The following is a 26,098-nucleotide window of genomic DNA, read 5'->3' as shown; positions in this document are numbered from 1 at the left end:
TGAATAGAAGAATGTAATTGTCCAGAAACTTTTAAAGGTGTACACGCTAAGAAAGATGAGGCGGTGCAAAGGCTCAAACACATTTGAAAATAATACAATGCACATGAAAGTGAAATTGACGGCAAAAAGGGTATCAACGAAGATAAGCAAGATACAAAGAGATCTTGAACGAATACATAAACCAATTAAAAAAATTAACTGCAGAGTGTAAGATAGATTGAAAAGGAAGTAATCCATACTTTGTGAGACACACATAGTGAGAACAATAATACTTTAATCAAGAAAGAACCAATGTTTGAAAAAGTAATTTAGTAGAAGAAAAGATAGGTAAATGACACATTTTCAAAATATATAACTGACAACATCATACACAAATTACTGCCAAACTTTGGTCTTGACTAGGAAAAGAAGAGTCAAAAACAAAACCAAGAGTACATGCTGAAGAAGTTATGAGTACCTGAAGAAGAGAAATGGAAATAGAGGAAGGACAATTACTTGAGTACGCAACAGGATAAAAGAGAATTTCTATTTCAATAGTGTGCAGCGACCCAGGATTTTTCATTGTTTTTCTGACTGCAAGCTGGATAATCCTCTATCAGAAAATGTGTGGCATGATTAACCTGGGTTCTGATAATGTGCTTTGCTCCGTAAGTCAAACTTAACATTATTGTCATGTGTACATTATTTACAGGAAGTAATACTTACAAATAATCATTGTGAAATGTTAATAAGAGCCAATATAAAATATCGATGCAATTAAATAACATCCATTTTTAATAGCTGTTCTTGCAAAAAAACACAGCCCATCCCCACCCCAAGAAAGCTGTTTGTTTTTCCTTTGGTCGTGCAGCTGTCAGCAAAGGATTGCGTGGATGTTGCAAACACATGAGACAGAGAGTGAGACCGAGAGCGAGAGATACAGAGAAAGAGACAGAGAGCAAGAGGGATACAACTAGTATAGAAAGATTGCATGAATGCCCTACAGGTACTTTCCTCATTATATAGCATCTATACCTGAATCCTGGTATGGTTCCACAGAATTCCAATAAGAACAGCCATCTGATACCTGAAATTCCTGTTTCTTTAATGGGGAAGATTTGGGATTAGTTCACATTTGTTCCGGGACCATTTTTAGAAGTCAAGATTAATTCAGTTAATTTTCACTGACTGTGCAACAAATTTGACCTGTAAAAGCTGCAGATTCCAACTTGTGCCCAGTTTCAACCTATACATTTCGAACTAACTCCCATGGTTAGTGTGAACTTCAAACATGAAAGCTGGCTTGATCCATGTCCATTGTGAGGGAACCTCCTCCCCCTCAGCATCCGACTCACCCCATTACTTCTACAGTTCTGGTACAAGCTGAATACAATCCTCTTCAAAGAATGGCTCCTCCCTAACATCTAGGACCATACACCGTCCACTCCCCACCATACCTGAGACTGGGTGATCTGATCCCCTCTGTTTCCTCCCCTGGTTACTTGTGAACCCATTGCTGACAATGGCCCTCCTACCCCTGTTGTTAGATCCCCACTCCCTTGTTTCTCTGCTCCCTAACCTTGTTCTTCACCCCATGATTATAAAGCGCTTTGTTGCTTGCTGAAGCTGGGTCCATGCTCAATAATATCCTAATAATAATAATAATTGTGATGCATGTAGCAGACACTCTTACCCTCTTGTTTCCTACCCACTCTTCCGTTGCTGAACGCCATCTTCATCCCTTCCATTCCCCTACCCACTCCTGCTTTTACCCTTCTATCCTCGCTTTCTTTCCTCCTCTTTAGCTAAAGTGTCAGCCTAGGCTGCGTGTAACCATATGTTTTTGTCTTCTCACCCCCAGGGCTGGCTTCATTATATTCTACGACTTCCTCCTCGGGCTTGACCCCACGTTTTACACCGTCCGCTTGCTGACTGGGCTCTACAGCAATGGCCAGCAGATGGGAAAGCCAACCGCCCTTCCCGCCGTGTTTTCAGAGATGGGCCATTCCCCACAATACGCCATGGATGGGCACAAGGGGAACACTGCAATGCTATCAGCCAAGCAGCCAGTGCCCAGGTATGCTGTGTGGCCAGCGGATCACCCGCTATACATGTGTGTCAATTCAGTATTTACGTCAACGCCATGCTGGTTGCAACATAGTATTCCATCGAGAGATTGCACCCCTGATGGATAAACGTGGTTACAATTTGAATTATTTTCCTTAAAGGAGTTGTGTTCACTTTCTTTTTGAAAATCTTTGCCTGATTCCTGTTTTTACCATCTCAAATGCTTTTAATTTGACTTTGAGATCCATTTTCCGCTGTCATCTTGTTTCTGTGTTTTATTTGTCTTGTTGTGTCACTTACAATAATTAGTAGCTTTATGGTTGAATATCAGCCTTTGTCTTGAAAAAATGTGTGTTCTTGCGAAACGTGTTGACCATTGCAAGTAATAGACATTGTTTTGCAGATCTGCTTTTGTGGGTTGTGAGGAAGTACCCTGCCTGGTTCTGGGAACCGGTAAGGTAGTGACTCATGGGGCCAGGTGCCACACCGAGCCAATAGATGTTTGGCCTGGGCCAGTATATGGAGGATCACTTGGTGGTTGCCCTATCTTGGTCCCCACCACATATACACAGATAGTGGCTCATCATAAACCAGTCCTGGGGATCTGGATCTCCCCTCTTCCCCCATCTGTCGAGCAGAGCAGACCAGCCGAAACCACTTGCTAGACCCTGCACTAGTGAGTGAGCGTAAAGCTCTCTGTAAGCAGACCCAAATTCATGATCTGAGACTGACACCCTCAAGTAGGCTGGCTAAAATCAGCAAAATCACAAAATTGGGGAAAATTACAACTAGGTTTACTTTTACATATCGGCCATGATGCCCACAGTTAGGCTAATAGCGTGCTGTGTGTATTTCACCCAGAGAGAGATCAAATAAGAAAGATTACAATCCGCACTGTATATTAGCAATGGGCCTTGCAGTATTTCCAGGTGTTGCCAAGTGGAACAAGGTTTGCCCTTCATAGATCACTCAATGGAATGCTTGACAGATCTTTCTGTACCAACCCAAGTCGGCACCCCCATTTCTTCTCTCTTTGTGCCAAGAGTTTCCCTCATTTGATGAATTGGGATGGGTTCTAGTTTCCGTAAAACCAGTCATCCGGGCCACAATGTACTTGGTGCCCACAACCTAGAGCTGGCCATAGAAAAGAACTGCGCACTGCCTTGAAGAGGGAATCCGAACATTCTCCTTAGCTCTGACCTAATGGGTGGGAACCCATTCTCCTCATCGACACTCGACACTCACACCTCTGCTCCCTGGGTCTTTGTGATGAGGTGGGCTCACGTAATCTGGTTATAGACATAAGAACATAACACAGACATAAGAAGGCAAAGGATCGTCTACCCCTGGAGGATAGAAGTGCAGGAGAGAGAATAGACCCTGGCTTGTGCAGAATGGGGACACGCTCTTGGACCTTCTACCTGCAACTTAAAGTTCTGTGTTAAAGGCCGTAGACTACCATACCTGACCTCTTTCCCCCAGTGGCACAAATTCATGGGGCATTTATAGAGATCACTCTCTTCGGCAGGGGCCTCTCTCTGGAACAGCCTTCCTGCCTCCCTGAAACTCGAGGAGAACCATCTCCAGTTCCGGAAACACCTCAAAACCTTTCTCTTTGCTTCTGCTTTCTCCCCACCCTCCCCTGCTGAATTCCTGACTGAAACTGCACTGGTTACCTGGCCACGCTTTCTTATCTCTGGCCCAGGCCCTGTCAATTGCCCACCTGCACTGCCTCCTTGGCAACCCGTGCACTTGGCGGACCATTTTTCTGAAACCCTTCAGTCCCCCTACCAGCACTTATGTCTGCACTTCCTTGCACTTGCCACTAGCTGGCTGTTTTATTTGTCTTATTTATCTTATTTATTCTGCTTTCCCATGTACTGCACTTCTCCCTCTCCCTTCCCCCGCGCACTTCTCCTTTCCCCCTTCCCATGCACTTGCCTGATGTGAATGACACCTGGCCTAGTAAGATCGTTGTCTGCCCTCCCTCTGTCCCCCCCCTTGCCTCGTCGCCCCTTGAAACACTTGTGTATAGGCACGTTATAAATGCCATATCATATCATATCACCAGATTACAGAGAATTTTGGTTTCCTGGGCTTGGAAGCAGAAAAGAGGAGCAAGACATGTGGGGTGGGGTGCAGATAAGGGTTTTGGAAAGACGTCCTGGAGAAGGAAAGATTCAAATAAAAATGAATTCCACAGAAGATTCCGCGTTTATTTATTTATTGAACATTTGTATGGGGCCTATACACAAGTGTTTCCAGGCGTTGTTAAGACTGCTAACACGGCTGTTTAGAGGTGCTGATTGGAAGGCTGTTTTATACCAGAGTGACATGCATGAAAGAGCACCTGAGGGTGTTTCATGTGAGCTATGGAGCAGCCATCTCATGGGCATAGCTTCTGTTCAGGTTTGGACTGGTCAGGCTGTCCAATGATGAAGCTACATCAAGCTGATCTGTCCTTCCTTGCCTCCTCTTTCTTCTTCTTCTTATGTGGCATGCACAGTAGAGTGCCAGTGAAGGAATGTCACATCTATAAGTAAAGCGACAGGTCCTCTGAAATGCCTCTGGCACTGTGGCCTGACATGTAAGATGCTGTTCCAGCCCCATTGGCCTTGCAGATGCACAGCCCTGTCCCAGAATCTCCTGCCTCCCCCACATCTCAGCTGTTACCATATGAGCATATATGAGCGCATTGGAATGGGTGGGTAGCATAATCACTCATCCTCTCTGTTCCTCTTAGGGTCCGCCCCTTGACCTCCATTGCTCTAGTGATTGAGCTGCAAGCCTCAGGGGGCTTTAATCCCTATGGGCAGGAGCTCCAGCGCATGTCGTCCAGAGGCTGGGCTAAACTGGACCTATTTGATCGGCACAACCAGGTGATCAGCGGCAGATGGAAGATCCCGGTCCGCGCCCTTCCGATAAAACCGGAGCTGACGATGGAGCAGCTAAATGCCGTGCCACAGGTAAGTAAGCACTGCTATACACTTGGATGCTGAAATAGGACTAGAGCAGTGGTCTTCAAACTTTTTTGGCCGGGGCCCCCGTGAAAACAATTTGTGCAGGTCGGGACCCCCCAGAATTGCCAAATGGACAGTATGTATTGCGCGCCGTCACCTGCTCCCATCAGTCGCTTGGCTCCCTCATCCCAATCCTACCCAGTCCTTGGTCTCTCCCCACCCCATCACACACCCTGGGCTCTCCCCACTCTGCTCCCACCACTATCCCATGGTTCCCGCCCATTGTGCTCCCACATTAGTCTCCGGGTTCCCCCCATCCGGTTCCCAACACTGTCTGAGGGCCAGCGGCGGCTGGTGATTTTTTTAAGTGGAGGGGCATAACTATTTCCCCCAAAAATGCCATAGCGACCGAGCATAGTGAGGGAGCCCAAACCAATAAAGGGGAGTTCGTGGGGGGGGGGGGGGTCCCCCTGTGAATTATTTTTAAAAAATGGGTTAAAAGGTTGCATTGTAGAGCATACTTTTAACAAAAAAATGGGTAAATAGCCAAACAGTTGCAATCGGTGCTGGTGGGCCCAGGGGGCAGGCATGACATTTTTTACTGGACATCTATGATAGATGACCAGTAAAAAGATACTATCCATGTCCCCTGGGCCCCACTGGGCCTAACACAATCAACATGATTATGTGTGTATGCAAGGCACTGCACATTCATACAGCAATCTCAATATCATTCACACGAGCATCCATCACCATACACTCACTCATAACATAAGCATTCACGCATCCATACACATGTTTAAATAAAAACAATGAACATAAACGTACCTTCTGCATTGGCCTGCGTGTGGGTGCTGAAACGCCCTGCTCCAGGCTGCTCTGTCCCAATGTGTGAGGAGGTGCAGGAGCTCCCCCTCGGACATACAGACATGCAGTGCCCCAGCCAGCATTTCCAATGAGCTATGCAATGCTGGCGAAGCAAAACGCCCCAGCACTTGCATGGCTCAGTGAGCATGTGCGGCTGGGGAACTAAACTGAACTGTCAAAGGGAAACAGTGTTTCTCTTTGACAGTTCAGCCAGCCCAGGAGCACTCCATCAGCTGGAAAAAACAGCTGAGTGAGTGCTCACTGTTTCACTGGGTTGGCTCCTTAGCTCCTCCATAATGGGTGAGGGGCCACTGGGTGGGCGCCCCCTCACCATTATGGATGAGCCACAAGGCTCGGACTGGCCTATAGGGCAATGCCTGTACCAAAAATGTAAAATGCTAGTGTGGACCAGTCAAAATGGGCCACCATTTTGGCCAATGTGGACCAGTTTGATGAGTTACTTAACTATGCAGTTAGTAATTTTGACCATTGTTGCTGAATATATCACAATTTACTTACATTTTAACACAAAGCACCCCCTTGGGTACTATTGAAACAGTAGGCCTCGTTACAACCCTGGCGGTAGCTGTGCCGGTAAAACCGGCACGGCTGCCGCCGGAGTTGCATCCGGGTCCGGCACCTGCGAATGGGCAATTACCGGGTCATGCCGAGTTAGGCGGACCTGATAATTGCACTTTTGCGGGTGCCGGTACTGGTAGATCCCCATTCTCAGTTGAGCCCCATAGGGTTCAATGGGAATGGGGAGCTCGGATGCACCGGCACCGTTAATGTTTGTTTGTTTATTTAATATAGCTCAAAACTGAAACCCTCAGGTAGCTGGGCGCAAGCAATACAAGGATACTTAGGAGGCTTAGTTACAGTGGTAAAAAGTAGGTACATACATAGAATGATAAACATGGTTATAAGCAAAGAAGAACAAGTTACTCTCTTACCTGGTAACGTTCTTTCGATGGGATGGTCCGACGACATATTCCATATCTATGACAGTAATCACCACAGCTGTGCTGCTTCGGAAAATCTTTCGGTGTCCTGCGTCGATGAAGTCGATACGCTGTCCTCGAGGGACTCCGTCGAGCCGACGTCACCGGATGCTATAAGTAGGACGCACAACGCCCATAGCCTCAGTTGTAGTTTTTTCCCAGAACGTGTGGCACCAATCTTCTGCCAGTATGACCACAGAAAGCCTTGCGGAAACGTAAGCTGCAATCGCATAAGAAATTCTGTAGCGCGGAATGCAGGGAGGGAGATATATGCAATACGTCGTCGGACCATCCCATCGAAAGAACGTTACCAGGTAAGAGAGTAACTTGTTCTTCGAGGGGATTGGGTCCTCCGACTATTCCATATCTATGACAGACTCCCAAAGCAGTACCAACGTAAGGAGGTGGGAAAAGAATTTAGAATATACAAATTTAGAATGCCCAATCAAATTTCAGAGTAAAGGACCGCCTTGCCAAAGGCCAGATCCTGCCCATGGATAGAATCTTGGGAATAGTGACGTACAAAAGTATGGACCGAAGCCCAAGTGGCTGCTTCACAGATGTTACGAATAGGAACACCCCTCTGCAGGGCAGTAGAGGCAGCCATACCCATAGTAGAATGGGCCCATAAGCCTACTGGAGGGTCCTTACCCACCAGGCAGTAACATTCAGAAATTGCCAAAATAATCCATCTAGACAAAGTCTGCTTAGTCACAGCTTGTCCCAAACGCCTTCCAGCGTAACCAATAAAGAGCTGATCGTCCACTCTGACCCGGGACATGCGTGAAATGTAGAAACTTAAAGCTCTCCTAGGATCCAGCCTATGGAGCCTCTACTCTTCCTTACCAGGATGTGGAGGAGGATAAAACGCTGGAAGAATAACCTTCTGGCTTAAATGAAATTCCGACACCACCTTCGGAAGAAAGGAAGGACGAACTCGAAGGACAACCCTGTCCTTATGAAACACAGTGAAGGGTGGCTTAACTGAAAGTGCCTGTAACTCACTCACTCTGCGAGCGGAAGTGACCGCAACTAAAAATACAGTTTTAAGGGTTAACAGTCTCAAAGGACAAGAATGTAAAGGCTCAAATGGAGCACCCATTAGAAACTTGAGAACAAGGTTGAGAACACATTAGTGACCCCTTTCAGAAAGTGAGAAATTAAAGGGATTTTAAAATAAGAACACTCCTCAGATGAGCGCGTAAATATGGACAGCGCCGCCAGGTAACCTTTGATGGTACCCACTTGCAAGCCCCTGTGGGCTAAAGAAAGCAAAAAAGACAGAACCACAGGAATGTCACATGAAAAAGGATCCACATTCTTAACCCTGCACCAGCCGCAGAACTTTCTCCAACGGCAACGGTACAGGGACTTTGTTGCCGGCTGTCTGGCCGAAAGCAACACCTCCATCATGTCTTCAGGGAGGTCTCAATCCTTATACCTCAACCTTTCAAAAGCCAAGCGTGAAGGTTGAGGGATCTGACCTCTGGATGGAGGACCTGACCCCCCTCCTGTGAGAGCAGATCATCTCAGTAGGGAAGACGACGTGGAGGGCAGATGGACAAGTTGAGAAGGTCTGGGTACCACGTCCTCTGGGCCCATGCTGGAGCAATGAGGATCATCCGGAAACCGAACCTCCGTAACCTCTGCAGCACTTGCGGGATGACAGGGACTGGAGTAAACGCGTACAGCAGTGGGAAGGACCACGAACACGTCTTCCAAGGCTCCTCTTGGTGGAAATTCCGGCGAGCAGAACCTTTCGCCATTTCCGGTTGACACTGGAGGCGAATAGATCCACTTGAGGGGTCCCCCAAAGGGCGAAGATCTCCAGGAGAATCTCCTGAGCCAACTCCCACTCGTGAGAGACCGCGCACTGCCTGCTCAATGTCATCAGGAACCCTTGCAGGAACCTCACCTTCCTCAGACCCCTCATCCACCTCAGAAATATAATCCAGAGGCTGGAAGGAGGGTACAGAAAAAGGCACAAAAACATGTTTAGCCTTGCCCAGTGCCTTTCTTGGGGGTACCACTTTGTACCTCCGACAAGGCCGCCTCAAAAGGCGCCGACAGAATCGTCGTCGGTGTCGAGCGCGGTGCCGACAGCTTCGACCGCGTCGACAAAGGCCTCGAGGACGGAGCCCTGAGCGGGTCTCAACAGCCTGGGCGCCGATAGCGTCAATGACTTCCTCGGAGGCGGGGCCTCGAGAGAGTCCGTCGACGACCTCGGCGCGGCCGGCGTCAATGTCTTCCTCGAAGACTTCACAGGTTCTCGCGGTCTCGAGGGCGTCGAGGACCGGGACCTGGAACGGGCATGTCTAAAGCGACCATCCTTGTCCGACCGGGACCTCGAAGGGGCCTGGTGGTCGCAACAACTGCTCGAGCCCGAAGGCGTACGAGCGGTGTCTCTAGCACGGCCACGACCGGCGTCCTCAGACGGCGCGGACGGATCGGAGCCCTGCGATTGAAAAATCACCAACATCTCCTTTCGGAAGGAATCCCGTTCCTCAGGAGTGGAATGCTTGTTGGGACAAGCAACCCGCCGACGGGCGGAGTCCTCGGAAGAGGACGGGGAAGGCGACCTGTGACAGCGCTTCCTGGAATGCCTCAAAGAGGCAGAGGAATGGCGGGACCGACTCCCAGACCGAGAACCCCCAGACTCATGATGACAATGTGGAGAGTCGCCTCTCGAATTATCTGTCGAAGATCAGTGGAACGTGACTTCCGGGGCTTGGCCACCTTACCAACTGACAGCATCTTCTTACGCTCCCGCAAGGCCTTTGATGTGAGCGATTGGCAGTCGACACAGTCGTCCGTATCATGGTCCTCCCAGAGGCACCAGAGGCAATCATTGTGCGTGTCCGTCAGCGACATCTTGGACCCGCACACCCGACACTTCTTAAACCCGGACCGCGGGGTGGAAGAAGCCGAAGACATCATGCTTACAAGTAGCAATGAACAAACAGGTTCGAAGAACCGAAAGAACAGGATTCAGTAGAATCGAGGCGCGCCGAGATCTCCGAAGCGAACACGTTCGTGGAAAAAACTGAACTGAGGCTACGGGCGTCGTGTGTCCTACTTATAACATCCAGTGACGTCGGCTCGACAGAGGCCCTCGAGGACAGCGTATCGATGTCATCGACGCAGACACTAAAAGATTTTCCGAATCAGCAGCACAGCTGTGGTGATTACTGTCATAGATATGGAATACGTCGGAGGACCCAATCCCCTTGAAACATCAATGTGCATCCGACGAGCTGTGCTCGTGGGTGCTGCACGGCTTGCCAGGACAGACCTGGCAGGCTGTCAGGCCCCTGCGAGCACAACTCTTACTATCGCGGTACGGTAGCAACGGTGCTGGTAGTTTACCGGCACCGTTGTTACCGTACCGCCATAGTTGTAATGAGGCCCAGTCTGTGACTAAAGGAATGAATATCCATTTACAACTGCGGGCCACTTTTTCATTGTTGCCTGAGACAGTTTCATGCTTCAGCCCGACCATGTGAGCCACCCCTGCCCATTTCTTCCAATCTAACAAAAAAAATAATAATAAAAAAAAAAAAGATAAAAAACAAAATATATATATTTTATGCTGAGCTCTCAGGGCCCCCCACAGTTTGAATACCGCTGGACTAGAGGATCTGATGATCCTAGATATTTGCAGGAAATGAAAACAACAGCTTACATCTTGTCCTCCTTTCTCCTCATTTGCTTGCTGATTTTCTGCCTTTGCTTCCCTTCTTTATCCAATCTTGTGGTTTGTTCACTCGTTCCTCATTTGACCTCAGATGTCCTAGTCATCTGCCTTTTACTCTTGACATCCAAGAGGCTATGACCCCTCCCTCCTTGCTGATTATTGTTCCCTTCTTCATCTTGTATCCTGGCTTGCAACATTATGTATTATTACTGACTTCTGCAATTGTATTCACTCTCCCCTCTTGCTTCTCCACCATTTTGACTGCTAACTCTCTGTTCTCTCCTCCTTTCCCTTCTCCCTTTTCCTATCTCCTCCCCTTACTTTCTTCTATGCACTTACTCTATCAGAATTGTCCCGGACCTAGTATGATAGCAACCTCGTCTGTCTCCTCCCCCTCCTATTACTGGTCCCCACACCCCCTTTCCAGCACTATCTGAAATGTCATCAGGCCTAGTATGATAGTCGCTTGTTTTGTTCCTTCCCTACCTTTCTGCACCCCTCTCCTTCACCTCTTGTTTTTGTCCGGCTCTACCAGAAATGTCGTCAGACCTAGTACGGTAGTCTCCTGTCTGTTTCCATTTCCTTCCTACTCTCCCCCTCCCTTCCTTATCTATGTCTTAGCTCTTGCACTATCTGAAATGTCGTCAGGCCTAGTATGATAGTCGCTTGTTTTGTTCCTCCCCTAATTTTCTGCACCCCTCTCCCTCACCTCTTGTTTTTCTCTGGTTCTACCAGAAATGTTGTCAGGCCTAGTACGGTAGTTGCCTGTCTGTTTCCATTTCCTTCCCACTCTCCCCCTCCCTTCCTTATCTATGTCTTAGCTCCTGCACTATCTGAAATGTCGTCAGGCCGAGTACAATAGTTAATTTCACATCCTTACTGTTCATGGCCTGTAAGAATGTCATTGTATTTTGCCTTGTTCCCTCCCTTGCCTTGAAGTGCTTTGAAACACATTGTGTAAAGGCGCTATATAAATAAACTATCATATCATATCATATCATGTATCCAAGGAGGACTTTCACAAAACAGGTAATTTCTAGTTGTAATTTCCTATAAACTATTCCACGGGCCAGAAGCCGGCTGTTTATAGGGGAAGCATGCATCGTATAGACTATGATGGCCAGGCTGTCATTTTCTTTCAACAATCCTGCTGCAGCAGAGCAAATGACTCCTGCATATCACTATTTTAGGTGGATCACCACATGCAAAACCAGTCTTCATCTCCTCAGAGGTATTCTTCCTTTCCTCTCCTTCCTCCAGAAGCTCACTGTCTCTAGAGCTCTGGTCCTCTCTAGGCTTGACTACTGAAACAGCCTCTTTTCAAATCTGTCTGCCTCTACTCTCCGTCCTCCCAAATCATCCAGAACAGGACTGCAAGACTTGTCCATGGCCTCAAGCCCAGGGATTGTATCTCTCCTGCACTGAAACCTCTCCATTGGCTCCCAGTGGCTGCAAGGATCAAATTCAAGACCATTTGCATTGTCCACAAGGCCTTCTGGGGCCTGGGACCAAAATATCTCCAGCTTTCTCTTCTGAAGTATCTCCCTACTCGAGCTCTTCGCTTTTCCACCTCCAATTCCTTGGGGGTCAATCGCTTTTCCAAGTAAGGTGCTGGAGGCAGATATCTCTATTCGGCTGGTGCCTCCCTCTGAAACAGCTTCCCTGCCTCGCTGAAACTTGAGCAGAACCATCTCCGGTTCCGGAAGCTGCTCAAGACTTTCCTCTTTGCTTCTGCCTTCTCTCTTGCTCTTCCCTGCTGATCTCCTGTCTGACACTGCACTGGTTACTTGGCTACCCTCTGAACCTCGGGCCCAGGCCCATGCCCTCCCAGTTGCACACCTGCACTGCCGCCTGGCAACCCTGCACTTGGGGCTGCATCTGTAACCCTTCAGTCCCTTTACTAGCACTTCCCAATCACCTGCTGCCTGCACTTAACCCTTGCACTGCCACCTGCTGGCTGCACTTCCTTTTCTTGTTTGGGATTTTTGTTGATCCTATGTCCTGCACAACTCCCCTCCCCCTGGCATTTCTCCCCCTTTCCTCTCCCTGCACTTGAGCAATCTCCATGTCACTGGGCCTAGTAAGATCATTGCCTTGTTGCCCCTTATTCCCTTTCTATGCCTCGTCATGTCTTGAAACACTGCGTAAAGGCGCGCTATAAATAAAATATATCATATCAGTCCTACTGGTGTCATCGGTAGGGATCTTACTTATCCCGTTTATTGTCACGGGAGTTGTTATGCTTTGTTATGTTGAACAAAATCCAAGCGATCGTTCAAAGAGAGGTTTAGGGAGTGGCCGCTGCTCTGGCATTGTCTACAGTGCTGGTCTGTCTAAACAGGTGAAAATAGCATTAATAGCTCCAGAGACCTGGTGATACCTGGCACTGGTATCTTAGCAGATGCACCAGCTACTCACTGTACTGTCCCCACAGCTCCTTTTCAGGAAATACGCAGAATGAACACATGGTCATGCATAGACAGATAAGCCTGATGTGCCGCTGACTCTTCCCCAGCTATACTGGCCTTTCAGGGGAGCATGTATTACAAGGGGGCCGGAGGGGATAATTGTTTCCACATGGATCCTTGGATCATACTTCTTGCCTCCCACAGTTTACAAGCCAGTGTTTTTTCCACACTAAGTTGTTTACTCTCAATCTGTTCTGTCCTAGGTTGGCATGGTGGAGCTCTACCTTCGAGTGGTTAATGCACGAGATGCTGACGTGCAGGCCATGGCAGAGATTGACCCTCGAAATGCAGCGATGTACCAGTACCCACCACTGGTGAGTGAAGTTCTATGTCCACCGAGCCTGGCTTCCTAAAGCTGGTTCTACAGCCTGCCTATGTCTTCTTGTGCTCGGCATAAAACTCTACCCTGCAAGCAAAATTGTCTCCATGTTCCTTTGATGGTTGAGTGACTATCTTGATGTGACTGAATTTGCATTGATCACCACCCTCCATGTGGCAGTACACAGAGGTGGGAGAGTATCCTGGGACGTTCTAGGTGGTCTGGGTAACAAAATGCAATCAAATATATATTTGTTTAATACTTTATTTTTGCATTTTACCAATGCAACAAAAAACAATTGCAACAAAACAAAAACAAAAACAAAAAGAAAAACCCAACCAGGAGTCCTGTCTCACCCCAGCCCCCCACTCAGCTTAGCCCATCAAGTCTTGTGAGTACATAGTACAGGTATTTCAATCCATTCCATGTGAAATACATTGCACGCTTGCAGCAAGCAAATATTGGACATATGGGCCCCATACATGTGGCGGACAGGCATGCAATGGTAAAGTCAGAATAAATGCTCTTTCAACATCATGAAAATATGCAACATCTCGCAACCACATTTGGACAGTGGACGGGTTCTATCGACCCCAGGACATCGCCACTCTCCTACAAGCTGCCATCAGGAGCAGCCCTTCCAGGTGTCCACCCCCCTCCACCACAGGGTAGGGCTCCACCCGGTCCCCAATAATCTCAAAGACCCTGATGATAACGCCCTGCCAGAACTGAGCCACCCCTGCATACTCCCTAACCTGGGCTGCTCCGCATCTACCACATGAATCCGGAGCAGCTGGGAAGTGCCTATGGATGCGAGCCGGGGTGTGTTAAGCCTGATGTATAAAATTAAAGTGGATAAGCTTAAATGTAGAGTTGAGGGATACCTTTTGGGTCTGGCCCAATACACACTGCCAATCCTCATCTGCAATGGCTCCTCTGTGGAAGTTTGGCCATCAGTCCACTGTGGAGTCACAAGACCAAGTGGCCCTCCCCCTGTGATTGAAGCACGCCATGCAACAGTTCCCAAGTGGGGGGCTGCCAGGGGAAGGATGGAAACTCAGCCCGCAGGGCATTACGCACCCAGAAGTACATAAATATATCTGTGGAGAATCCCCCCCTTTTCCTTCACCTGCTGTAATGATCGGAATGCACCATCCACAAATAAATCTCTGAAGATGAGCACGCACATTTTCTCGACCCAGTTAAGGTATGCCCACTCCCGCGTGATTTCCAGACTAGCCACATTCCTGATGGGAAGGAGGGGTGAATACAGCATAACAATGCCTGTCCAACGTGCTGCCCTCCTCCAGATCTCTCAAGTAATTCTTGCAATATTCAGGAAGCCCGGCGCCGCCCTCGAGGGCCTAAGGATTACTGAATGTAGCAGGTTTGGGGCTGCTAGGACCTGCTCCACCTGCACATGTGGCCAGACGAAATCAGTAGCGTACCAATGTGCCAAGTAGTGAGCCAGCGTCACCCAGAAATAGCACTGTAGATCCGGTATGGCCAATCCCCCCCCATTCGTAGGGCTGAGTTAGTATAGAGTACGACAGCCTTGCCGGATTCCTGGCACAGAAGTGTTCTAACACCAGCACCCGTAGCCATGTAAAGAAGGCTGTTGGGAGAAACAGTGGAACATTGAGAAATAAATAAAGGAGCCTGGGAAGCACAATCATCTTAATTATCGAAATTAGTACGATCAAAGTAGAGTCCCAAGTACTCAGCCATAATTGTCCTGGAACAGTTCCTCACGGTCGCGTGACACCTCCACACCCATATATCGAACGTGCAATGTCGCCCACTGGAGGCCAAATTCCTCTTCGAGCTCCCCGGTCTTATCTGTAAGGGGAAAGATCATGTATTTACTGTGGTTGATCTTTAGACCTGAACATTCCCTGAATCTGATCACCTTCCGCATTACTGGGCCAAGATTACATTCCAGATCCCTCAAGAATAGGGCAACATCATCCTTGTAGAGAAAGATAATCAGCCTATGCGGTTCCAGATATAGTCCTTGCTGGATATGGCACCCCTTCATAATGGCAGTCAACGGTTCCATTGCAAGGGCAAAAAGGAGTGGGGACAGCGGGCAACCCTGTCTCGTTCCACTCTCCATCGCGATACTATCGGACCGTCATCACCCCATCACTATCCTCGCTGATGGACCGCCGTAAATAAGAGAAACCAAGGATAGATACCGGCCCCCAGAGATAGAGCTTATGCAAAACCGCAAACAAAAAGGGCTAATTTACAAAGTCGAATGCCTTCTTGGCGTCTCAAAAAATCACAGCCGCCCTCCAGCACTGTTAACAGCCCAAAAAAGCAGCGCAGGCCATATTGTGTATTCCTCCCAGGCACAAAACCTACCTGATCCGCCAAGGCCAGGCTCGGCATTGGGGGCAGAAGTCTATTAACCAATATCTTGGCGAAGATTTTACTATCAACATTATTTAAAGAAATTGGTCGATAGGATGCCCATTCATCGGCCGACTTCCCTTGCTTATGTATCACAATGATATATCCTGTGCCTCCCTCATAGAGGTAGGGAGCATTCCAAAAACTAGGGACTCGTTGTATACCCGAAGTAAGATGGGGGCCACGGTAGCAGCAAATGCCTTGTAGAATTTGCTGGAAGGGCCATCAGGGCCTGGGATCTTGGACCCCGGTAGCTCCCTGATCACCACCAGGTTCTCTTCAATGGAGAGCTCGTGATTAAGTTCTTCACGATGCGGCGGATCCAGCTTGTACAGATCAACGTCGTCGAGATAGAGCTGAACGTCGTCCGGATGCGGGTCTGATAATAGGCACAACACCCTGCTGCGATATCCTCCTCAGTGCTGATCATCTCCCGGTCTGCTCCCTCCCGAAGCATGTCTAGTTTCTGTCACAGCTCGGCTAACACTTTGGGGTTCGGCGAAGATTCATAGTCCCTCTCCAGACCCATTAATCATGATTCACTAGCCTCCAGCTCTCTCCTAATCTGCTGGTGAATCCCGTTTTCCTTGGTCATGCAGATCCCCCTGATAAAACATTTAAAGCTCTCCAATAACATTCCAGTGGGTGCGACCGACCCCTCGTGTACAAAAAATGCCCCGATTTTGTCCCAGACCTCCCGCAGAAACATTGCATCCTGCAACACGGCCGATTTAAAATGCCACAAATAGCTTCCTCTGCCAGTAGACCCACCCAGTAGACAGTCCAAAACCACTGGTGAATGGTCAGACATAGTCTGCGGAAGGATCTGACAATCCCCATGGGTACCCCCCCATCCGGGAATACTAAATATGGTCTAGTCTGGACCCATAAGTGTAAGGTGTACCTATGTTCATCCAGGTGTTGTCCCCTCCATGCATCAACCAGGTTGTAAGTGTAACAAGCTACAAACCCTATAAGCATAAGCTACAACAGGAATTGACAGTAACAAGCTACAGCCCAATTTGTATAAGCAGTAGCAGGAATAGACACCAACCTGTAGCAGGGACAGCAGTCGGGATGATAAGAGAATCCACCTAGTCACTCTGCACTCTCCCCAACAATGGGCATGAAAGGGCAGAGTTTTCAGGGAAATCCTCAAGGAGAAGAAAACCCTGTTCTCGATGTAGAGGTTCGTGGGGAGCTGGTCTTGGAGTCGTCCTTCAGGGGTGGTGTTGGAAGGTGCTTCTAATGGCGACTCTGCAAGGCAAATGAAGATTATCAGCGTGGGGACTGTAGATTTCCTATTGCCAAATATTTGAACTGAATTTACCCTCAGTGTGACTTCCTCTGAAGCGTCCAGTATGGGCTTTGGTCAAGTCTTGTAAGTCCTAGGGAGTTAGGGCTCTGTGAAAAGGCAGGGTGATTACTAGCCAGATAGTTAAGAGTAAGTTCCATACAAGAACGAAGGTAGCGATAAGGCAGAGAAGAATGTTATCCTACCGTAACAGAAAGTGCTGGCAGGTCAAAGAGGCTTGCTGCGGCAGATGAGGGAGACAGAGGCCGCAAGCCTTGCTCGATGTGATTTTGTTGCAGGTGTTTGCTGCGGTCTGCAATGATATGCTATAATATGATATTTTATTTATATCGTGCTCATACACAAGTGTTTCAGAGCGCGAATGGATAATGTCTATGCCGGGTAGAGATCAGATATGGTAAGAGCTGCCCACAGAATTTGATTTCTATGCGCTGAATGTGAAGAGAAAACGTACCGGGAGTACGAGGATCAGAGAGAGAATCAGACCGAGGCATGAAACGGAGCGTTTGCGGGTGACTGAAAGAGGGCTCTGAAGGGAAACAAAAGGAGGACAGCAAGTAAGCATGGAAGTCAGAGTAGAAAAGGAGTTAATCGCACAGGATTGTAATCCCAGTGATACGAATTTACGGAACGTAGCTAAGAGAGCAGTAGCAACGCAAAGCTGCTCCGTATCTTTCCTTTGATAAACACAAGCTGTCAATGAGGGTGAAGCCAAGTTCGTAGGTTTCAGAAACATGTCTGAAACTTTGTCTTCAGGAGCAGCAACCATCTTGAGAGGGGCAGCATGCACCACTGCGAGGCGCCGCCAGCAGCGCCACACTGACCATCGGTGACTATGCAAACGTGAAGATATCACAGTAAGTCACACAGATCTCTCGTACCTGCTGGCCTGCTTTAGTCAGGGATTCCCAGCCTGTCCTGGACCTATCCATTAGGGGATCCATTACTAAATTGAGGTCCCCAAATTATTGTTTCCCTTTGGCACTCGGCCAGGTGGGTCATCACCCAGTCAAATGAGTTGGGGCCATCAATATTTGGCCCATATGTATTTACCAGGGCTACTGCCACCCCCTCCAGTAGACCAACAGGGCCCTTCCTTCATTATCTCTAGCAGTCAAACCCCAGCAGAACTTAGCCCGCTTTGTAATTAATATAGCCACACCCCTCATGTAGTTAGAGTAAGATGAGAAGTAGCAGTGGCAACCCCACTGGGCCCCCGAACAGCACTCTGAGGTTTTGGTGAGATGAGTTTCCTGAATACTCTGTGCCGATATAAGTACTGCAGCACTCTCCTCTCTCCTAACCTTAGAGGGCTGATCCCCCCTGATGTTCTAAGTGTCATTCGGCAACCCTAATCTTACCATGCTCCATACGTCTTCCGCCCATCTCAGTTTCTCCGCTATGGATAGAGACCACAGATTAGTCTCCCTCGGTTGCCGGCGAGCTTCCACATGAGGGCTCAGACTCCAACCACCCCAGCTTTGCCCCTCCCGCCTGCTGCCCCCACCCCCTCAGGTAACTCCTAACCCACCCAAATTCCCCCCTGCACCCACTTGCAGAGTGACCAACAGGGCCACCTCCCCCCTAGCCCCACAAAACCCCCTGAACAAGTGCAGTGCTCGGTGCGCTAGTGCCCAACCAACTAAAGCCAGCTCACTCATCAAGATACAAAGGTTCCCAAGGGCTGACCCAAATTCCCAGGACATAGCTATTCATCAGTTAGTGCCCAGGTAACCGATCCAATCCCTGGCCACTGCCCAGATAGTCCAGTAATCAATGCTTAGGAATCTGCTCGCCCCACTCGGCCATGATTCGTTGCATCATGTCTGGGCCTCTGGCGATTCGCCCCGGCGACCCCTCTGATATCATCCAGAAGCGAGTTAGCAGATTCAGGGGACATGAAGAATGGAGTCTTCCCCTCGTATTGAATGCAACATTTTGCATGGAACAGCATGGAGTATTGCATGTTCTTGTTGCGGAGCTGGCGCTTGACCCCACCAAAGGATCTCCTGGATGCCTGCACCGCTGCCGAAATGTCTGGGAACACGTGGAACCTTTCTCCTTCAACCTGCAGGTCCTCCCTGTCGTACAAGGCGAAGGATGGTAACCCAGTCCCGTTAGATTAACAGGCACGCAATTATATGGCGCCGGGGGCACCAGGCACCGGCCTCACCGCCGGGATCCGATGTGCCCTTTCAACAACAAACAGGGACGAGAGCCTTGCTTCTCCGAAGACCTCTCTGCAAAGTGACCCAATTAATTCCCCATTTTGGACTGGCCCTACTGCCGCGGAATCCCGATCAGCCTAATGTTGTTTCTGCGGGCACGCAAGATCCTAATTTTTGGTGATACTGACTTAAGTTGAGCTTCCAGCGTGGACACCCTGTCCGTAAAGGATTCCGCCCCCTCCTCCATTCCGGGCACTCTATGTTCAACCTCACCTCATCAAAACGGTCTCCATGTTTATCCAGACCATGCTGTAACATATCCACATTTGAGGAAAGAGAATCCAGTTTGGAGTCCAATCCCCCGATGCCCGCATTGATGTCCAGAAGGATTGCTTTAATGTCCAGCTCCTGCTCTCGGGTCACCCCCTTATCAGAGGTATCGATCAGGTCCGGATCAAGTGCGGGGTGTTTTAGAGCATGGTCTGTCCTCTAAGGAGAGTTTTTTCTAGGTTTTATCAGTTTTGCCCATTCTGTCAACCGGTGAGCACAGATTACAGGATCAGCACGGCCGTAGGAGACCTGTCACTCGTCAGATATCAGTTTGGGGTCAGTCCACCTTCCAGCAGGCGTTGGTGAACAAATTTCACACAACACTGGGTCACCACTCCTCTTTCGGGCCCTCAGCCCATCCCCGGCAGGATTCCACCAAGGCCAATCACAATCCACCAGCGGTTCCATTCAGGAGGCCAGCGTCCCAAGTGCCACACGAACAGCGCCCAGCATTGATCAACCGGCAGAGGATCTGATGGCCTACCGGCTTGCCCGGCCAGAGTCACTGCTGTACACACAGACCCTTCAGTGCTCCAAGGGAGGCCCGCCAATGGCTTCCAGTTCGGAAGGGAGTGGCTCCACTGCCAGCGCAGCGCCAGCAGGTTCCAGATAGCTGCAGCTCCACAGTCCGCCCTGGATCCGCCTGGCGATGCTTGCCCAATGCAGAGCCTATCATAGTCCGAGGCAGCATCGGCCTTATCTACAGTAGCGCTCCAGAAGCGCAGCGCTGCAAATATAAATATCTTAGGTGCCTTCAGGCAGTCGGCATGTGCCAAGCACTCCGGATATGGCAGCTACCCCAACCAGAACACAACATCGGAGTGTCGTCCTCACCCTGGGCAGGCTGTGCACTGTCTCCATTCACCATGGGGGACACTGCGGCCTACCCTGGCCCGCCAGATTATTTGCACCGGCCGTGTTACACAGCCAGTTTCGCAGCGGGCCAAGCTCCACTCCTCCCAGCTCCAGTCGGTCTGCTGGCCAAGGCGGCCTCCAGCTTTCACTCTCCACCATGCTCAACTGCGCTTCTGTTGCGGGGGATTCGGCCTCTGAGCGCGGCGACCAGGAGCCATCCTCAGATAGGCCCTAGTGCAGGGGATCAGGGGAATCCAAAACAAGCATCAGCTGACATCCCCAGATACCCAGGCGGCATCTGGAAATCCGTAAGTCTACCGTGACCACTGTGTGGTCAGCAATCCCAATCGGACCTACCTGTATGCCACTGATATCCCCCAAAATGGGGACCGATACCCACACAGAGTCAGTCGGGGACTAGGACCCATGCACATTTGAGAAAAAGGTTCACTCCATCACAGAGTGCTAGGACTACCCCACATCTCTTTTTGAGGCTCAACGCCTGAAAGATCCGGGAGAAGTCCCTGAGACGAAGTTGTGCCTGGTCCCTCTGTAGGAGATGGGGTTCCGGGATAGCCAGGATCTTCGGACCCAATTTCCTGGTGAATTGCTGAAGCCTTTTCCACTTAAGAGAGAGTTTAAGGACCTTACATTATGTGTAGCCCACATGAAAGTGACCCGGGACACTACACCCACTTAGGAACATGCTCAAGGCTACCTCCCCTGTGCCCCCTTCCTCTCCCCCCACACTCCCCTTTTAACTGCCACCCAGTCTTGCCGTGGCTTCTCGCTGTCCCTCTCAACTTCCCCCATTCCCTGCTCCCATCCTGACCGGCAACTCCGAAATTTGCTACCCGCCCCCCCAACTCTACCCTCCTGCCCTTCTCCAGCCCTTCTTCATGCGTTAGGCTCCCACCATGTCAATAGTGTAAACCGAAATCCTATCAGTCCTTGCAGCAGTTATCATTCAATGGGGCGATCCCTCCTCCCACAAGCTCTTGGGCTGAGGACCTGCAAGGGGCCCCTTCATCTGTGCTTGTGTACTGCCGTCATCCTTTCCCAAGGCCTTGGTCTCATACAGCCCTCAGGTGGCGGATATTGTTCCTCCTGCACCTCCTGCATTATGTCAAGTTGGAGCAGAGCGGCACCGTCCTGGGTGAAAGTTATATGTTTCTGCGCTCCCTCCCAGTCGAACACTAGACCAAAAGGGAAGGTCCATTTGTATCGGATGCCTCTCCGGGCCAGCTCAACTGGTAGAGTTGAATTGGAGTTCCTTGGTACGACAGCGGTTCCTTTGCTCTCGGATGACCGCTTCTTTCTGAGTGTACTCTGCAACGGCTGCCAGAACATCTCTGGGTCTGGTATTGGGACCTCTCATCACTCTCCCCGATTTTCTGGGCCTGCCCTTTGAGCTCCTTTTCCAAAACTGCCTCAGGTCGACTTTTGATCCGAATGTTTATCCTAAGTGATCTATTCTCCAGGTCTTCCATTTGCAGCTCAAGGTTTGAGTGGCCACGTTAAGTTGTTCAATGGCCTCACTATGTTCCTTAGTATCCGTTTCCACTTCCTGAAATCTCCTTTCGAAGAGGTCCATCCTTTCCCCCAACTGACCCACGTGTTGAGGTCCGATCTCATCAGTTGAAACTGCTCCACGAAAGCCTTGGTCAAGGATGCCTGCAGGCCCAATAGGTAATTGTGCAAGTCCTGCCGCAAGAGGGGCTCCTCCATCACTGCCACTGCAGACCCCCTGCAAGAATTGCAAGCTGCAAAGCAGTTTTTAGACAGGAAGCAATGAGCAATGGTTAACAAGCAAAATGACGATTCTTACTACATTTAAAATGGCTGCTCGTCGGTCAAGCATAGCAGTTTATATTTCTATAATTCGGTGCATAAAACGGTTGGCCCAGGGTACTTCATTGCCTCCTTTCTTGTAAACTGGAAGAATCGGGCTGTTGCACGTGCTACCTGCGATTTCCTCAACCACCCCCAATCTCACCAGGTCAGTAACAATGCTTTGCAATCCCTTCTCACCTTCAACAGAAATTTTATACTGGGGAATTCGTGGTAGTGTTACACCTTCTTTCAGAGTTATTTTTGCTGGCTCTATTTTCAAGCATCCTACATCATTATCATGCATTGCCCACAGACAGGTTGGTACTCCACTTAACTCTTCTGGCAACTCTTTTGACATGAATTCTGTCACCGGTGCATCGTGAGGCCACATCGTGAGGAACACCCCGTCTGCCGTACAATGTATGACTGCCCCCAATTTTCTCACCAAATTTAATCCTAGCAAGTTCTCTCCACAATTCTCTGTCAAAAGAAATGGACACTGCTCCATAAATGGTCCTATTGTAATTGGGACAGCTTCGGACATGGAGTTAATTACTGGTGTACCTGCGAACCCTACAGAAACATTCTTCTGCCCCGACAGTGGTATCTCCGGAACCAAGTGGTGGTCTATCGAACACTTCTGTGCCCCTGTATCTACAAGGAAACGGTGCTCCTTATTCCCGACTCTCATTTCTACGTAGGGTCCTCTCTGATTCACGGGAATAGACACTGGTTCCGACCCCTGTCGTGAGCTGTCCTATCGCGAAAATAACACATCGTCCGATGTGTAGTCACCGCTACTGCTATAATACGAGTTTGGTTGTGTATCAAAAATATTCCCATTTCCCCCTCGATGTCCTCCACTCTGTTCATTTCTCTGTTGGCCCTGTCCGCCCTGAATTTGGTTCGAAACACTTCCAATGCCTGGTTCTGTTGTGCTTGGTTTTGGCCATATGATTGGGTTTGAGTACCTCCATTGGTATATCCCTGCTGCTGCTGCATGTTACTTCTGCTTGGGCCGTTCGACCCCTGATGTCCTCTATGAGGCCTTCTCTGACCAAACCCACCTCTATTCTGTAGGTGCGGGCATTGCGCTCGCCAGTGTCCTTCCTCCTTACAGTACGCACATTGATTTAATCCCAATGACACCCCATGCATATTATTCAAATTTCCCCGGCCTTGTGCATTACCTCTACCTCTATTGTATCCAATGACCTGCTGCAGTAACACCCATACTATCGTTTGCATCGCTTCCTTTCTCATCTCCAATGGGTACCCATTACATATCTCACTTACTTCTTTTACTGACGTTCTTTTGTTCGACATCCATCGCATTGTTTCCCCTACCCATACCTGCAATCTTTGTTTATCGCCTATATGTCCCGGTACCGGCAAATGCTTTGTACCACCTGAAAAAACTCTCAGCCATGATTTTTTTATACTCAACCTTGACGCCTCCTTCCTACCTTTCTTAATAAACTCTCTACTATACTCGGGTTTAGCAAACATTTCAGCATATCTGTCTTCCATTTCATTTTTTACTTCAATCAGTTTGTGCACATGTTTTCTTACATCCTCATCTCTTTGCTCACTGCGTGCTAACTTCAAATCTAACAACCGCTGTGGCGGTAAATTCCCAAGTATCTTTTTCCATTCTCCCACCAGAATTTCCCCCATGCATTCCAACACTACCTGTCTCTCGTCTCTTCTTCGGTACCCATACAATGAGGCCAATGCTGCCGTCTCATCATTTCCTTCTATGTACATTTCTGCCTCTTGCCGTAATTCAATCTTTCTCTCTTTGCTGATCGCGCTTCGAGTTACCCGTCCAAATCCTGTTCCTTCAGCCCCGCCTCTCACCTCCCCAGTCTCAATCTCGACTTCGGGAGGGGCGGATGGTGCTGAATCTGTCTCTAGAGCGGGAGGTGCGGATGGGACAAGTGACACAGGTGGCATCTGTGAAGGGCCTTGCTGGGTGCTGGGAAATTGTGTGTCCGCGGTCTGCGCTTGTGGGAGTGCTCGTGCTGTGGGCGGGGCTTGGGTTAACGCTTGCGTGAGGGGAAGTGCTCGGGCTGCAGGAGGGGGTATGAGTGCTATTGGTTGGGCCCGCGCAGTCACTGCTGGCGTGTTTGGTTTCGATTCTGGTTTTGGACCTCGACCCGTGTTAGTTAACAAATGTTCCATTAATTCATCTGCTATGTGTAGTTCCCGCTGCGGGTATATTCTGTCTATGTTCATCTGGTCCCGTCTCCCTTCCCGTCTTAGACTCTCAGTCCACTCCTCCTCTTCCTTCTCTTCTGCTATCTCAAGCTTCGTTTTATGCCTATGCGCATGCTTCTCTCTACTCCTTAGTCGGAGCATCGCTTCCCTCTTCCAATCTTTGACGGTCTCAAAAGCTGCAGGTCGCGCTTTCTTTCTAATCAGCACCCTCTCTAGGTTATCTATCCTCCCCATCTCAAAACTACCATTAATCGGCCACTGATGGTCGGGTTGCTTTCTAGATTGCCTATGTCAAATTTCACAAAATATTATCGCACCCGCACCATATTTTGCATATCATAAGACGGCGTTCCCCCAGGCGGTGCACTTTGGCTATATTCCAAGGACTGTCTACCGCAGCTGAAAAGCCCCGCTAAAGTGGACAGTACTCCAGGCATGTTTCTTTAGCCTTCCCCTTTGGTTAGCCACTTTTACCTGGACGTTTGAGTTTGCAAAATCAACACTCTACCAAAAAATCAGGTTTCTCTTTGAATCGGGGAATGACTCACCTGATAAAACAAGTCGCCTGTTCTAACGCAACCTCTCCCCACGTTGGGTCTGCGCTTCTCTGGCTTCTGCCTCATCTCGGACCGTCGCCTCCTTTGCCCTCTGGCCCGGTACGTCGATCAGGGATCAGATGTGTGCAGATCTGCGGAAGGAATCTCTCCTCTCTTCTACAGGGCGCCCCGTACACTTCTTGATCCCGGCTCGACCGTCCCGTCCTCGCCGTTCTTCCGCCTTTACTCCGTTACAACGTATACGATGGGGCAAGTGGGGGATGGTCCCTATTCGGGCGCCATCTTGAAAGGGGCCCCTAGGGGTCCCTCGTGCTATGGAAACAAGGCAATGACCATACACGAAAAGATGCGCCAGACACAAGGTTTCAAACTCCCAATGCTAGGGTTTATTGCAAGCAAAAGATAGTATCAATTGGCCAATTCTGATCTCACGCCCCGCGACGTGAGTTTCCTAGACCTCGAGGGACGCAAGAGAGCAAATTACATACATCAGTTACATATATACAAAATGCATATCATACAATCAGCAAAGTCATGTTCAACACTCCTCTGTATTAAGTTCCTTTGAACTCGGGATGACGATGGACATATCCGACGAGTATGACGATTATAATGCTTTCGATGTCTATTCTAGTAACAATGTGCAATTTAGAAAGTGCGGAGGCATCTTTTAGAACACAGTGGTTCTGTTCTTGGAAGCAATCTGTACACGGGGGAAGAACCACATTCCAAGCTTTGCTATCTATGAGGTACTATTCGTGTCCTGGGAGCCGACACGTTCTAAAGGGTTTTGCGAAGGGGGGGCCGTAAGAGAAGCATAATTCAAGCGTTTAACTGTATTATTCTAACATATTCTACCATCGTACGAGACTGTCTGGCAGCTGTGAAGTGATTAAATGCCCTGCAGCTTCCACCCAAGGCTACAGAGAGGGAGCGTGGGCATTCCTCTCTGGGCTACTCATGAGAAGTTTCAGCAAACTCTTCAGTCCCGCGACCTTGTCCTTTCATATTCAGACAACAATGTTAACAGTTGAGCAGAGTAAGCAGAAT

The 26,098-nt window shown here is 49.2% G+C and overlaps 1 protein-coding gene across 1 annotated transcript in view; it reads left to right on the top strand.

Annotated features, from left to right (window-relative positions):
- The window catches only part of LOC138550118 (uncharacterized), a 494,885-nt gene that overhangs the window by 189,766 nt on the left and 279,021 nt on the right, over positions 1 to 26,098 (top strand). The window contains exons 10-12 of the mRNA XM_069642386.1: positions 1,841 to 2,056; positions 4,790 to 5,012; positions 13,240 to 13,350. Coding sequence (XP_069498487.1) covers positions 1,841 to 2,056; positions 4,790 to 5,012; positions 13,240 to 13,350 — 550 coding nt within the window. The remainder of the gene's footprint in view (positions 1 to 1,840; positions 2,057 to 4,789; positions 5,013 to 13,239; positions 13,351 to 26,098) is intronic.

Source organism: Ambystoma mexicanum, chromosome 1q (assembly GCF_040938575.1).
Source record: "Ambystoma mexicanum isolate Mex_15411 chromosome 1q, UKY_AmexF1_1, whole genome shotgun sequence".
NCBI classification, from domain to species: Eukaryota; Metazoa; Chordata; class Amphibia; order Caudata; family Ambystomatidae; genus Ambystoma; species Ambystoma mexicanum.
The sequence above is the reverse complement of the archived record's forward strand: the minus strand, read 5'-3'. Positions and strand labels throughout refer to the sequence as shown.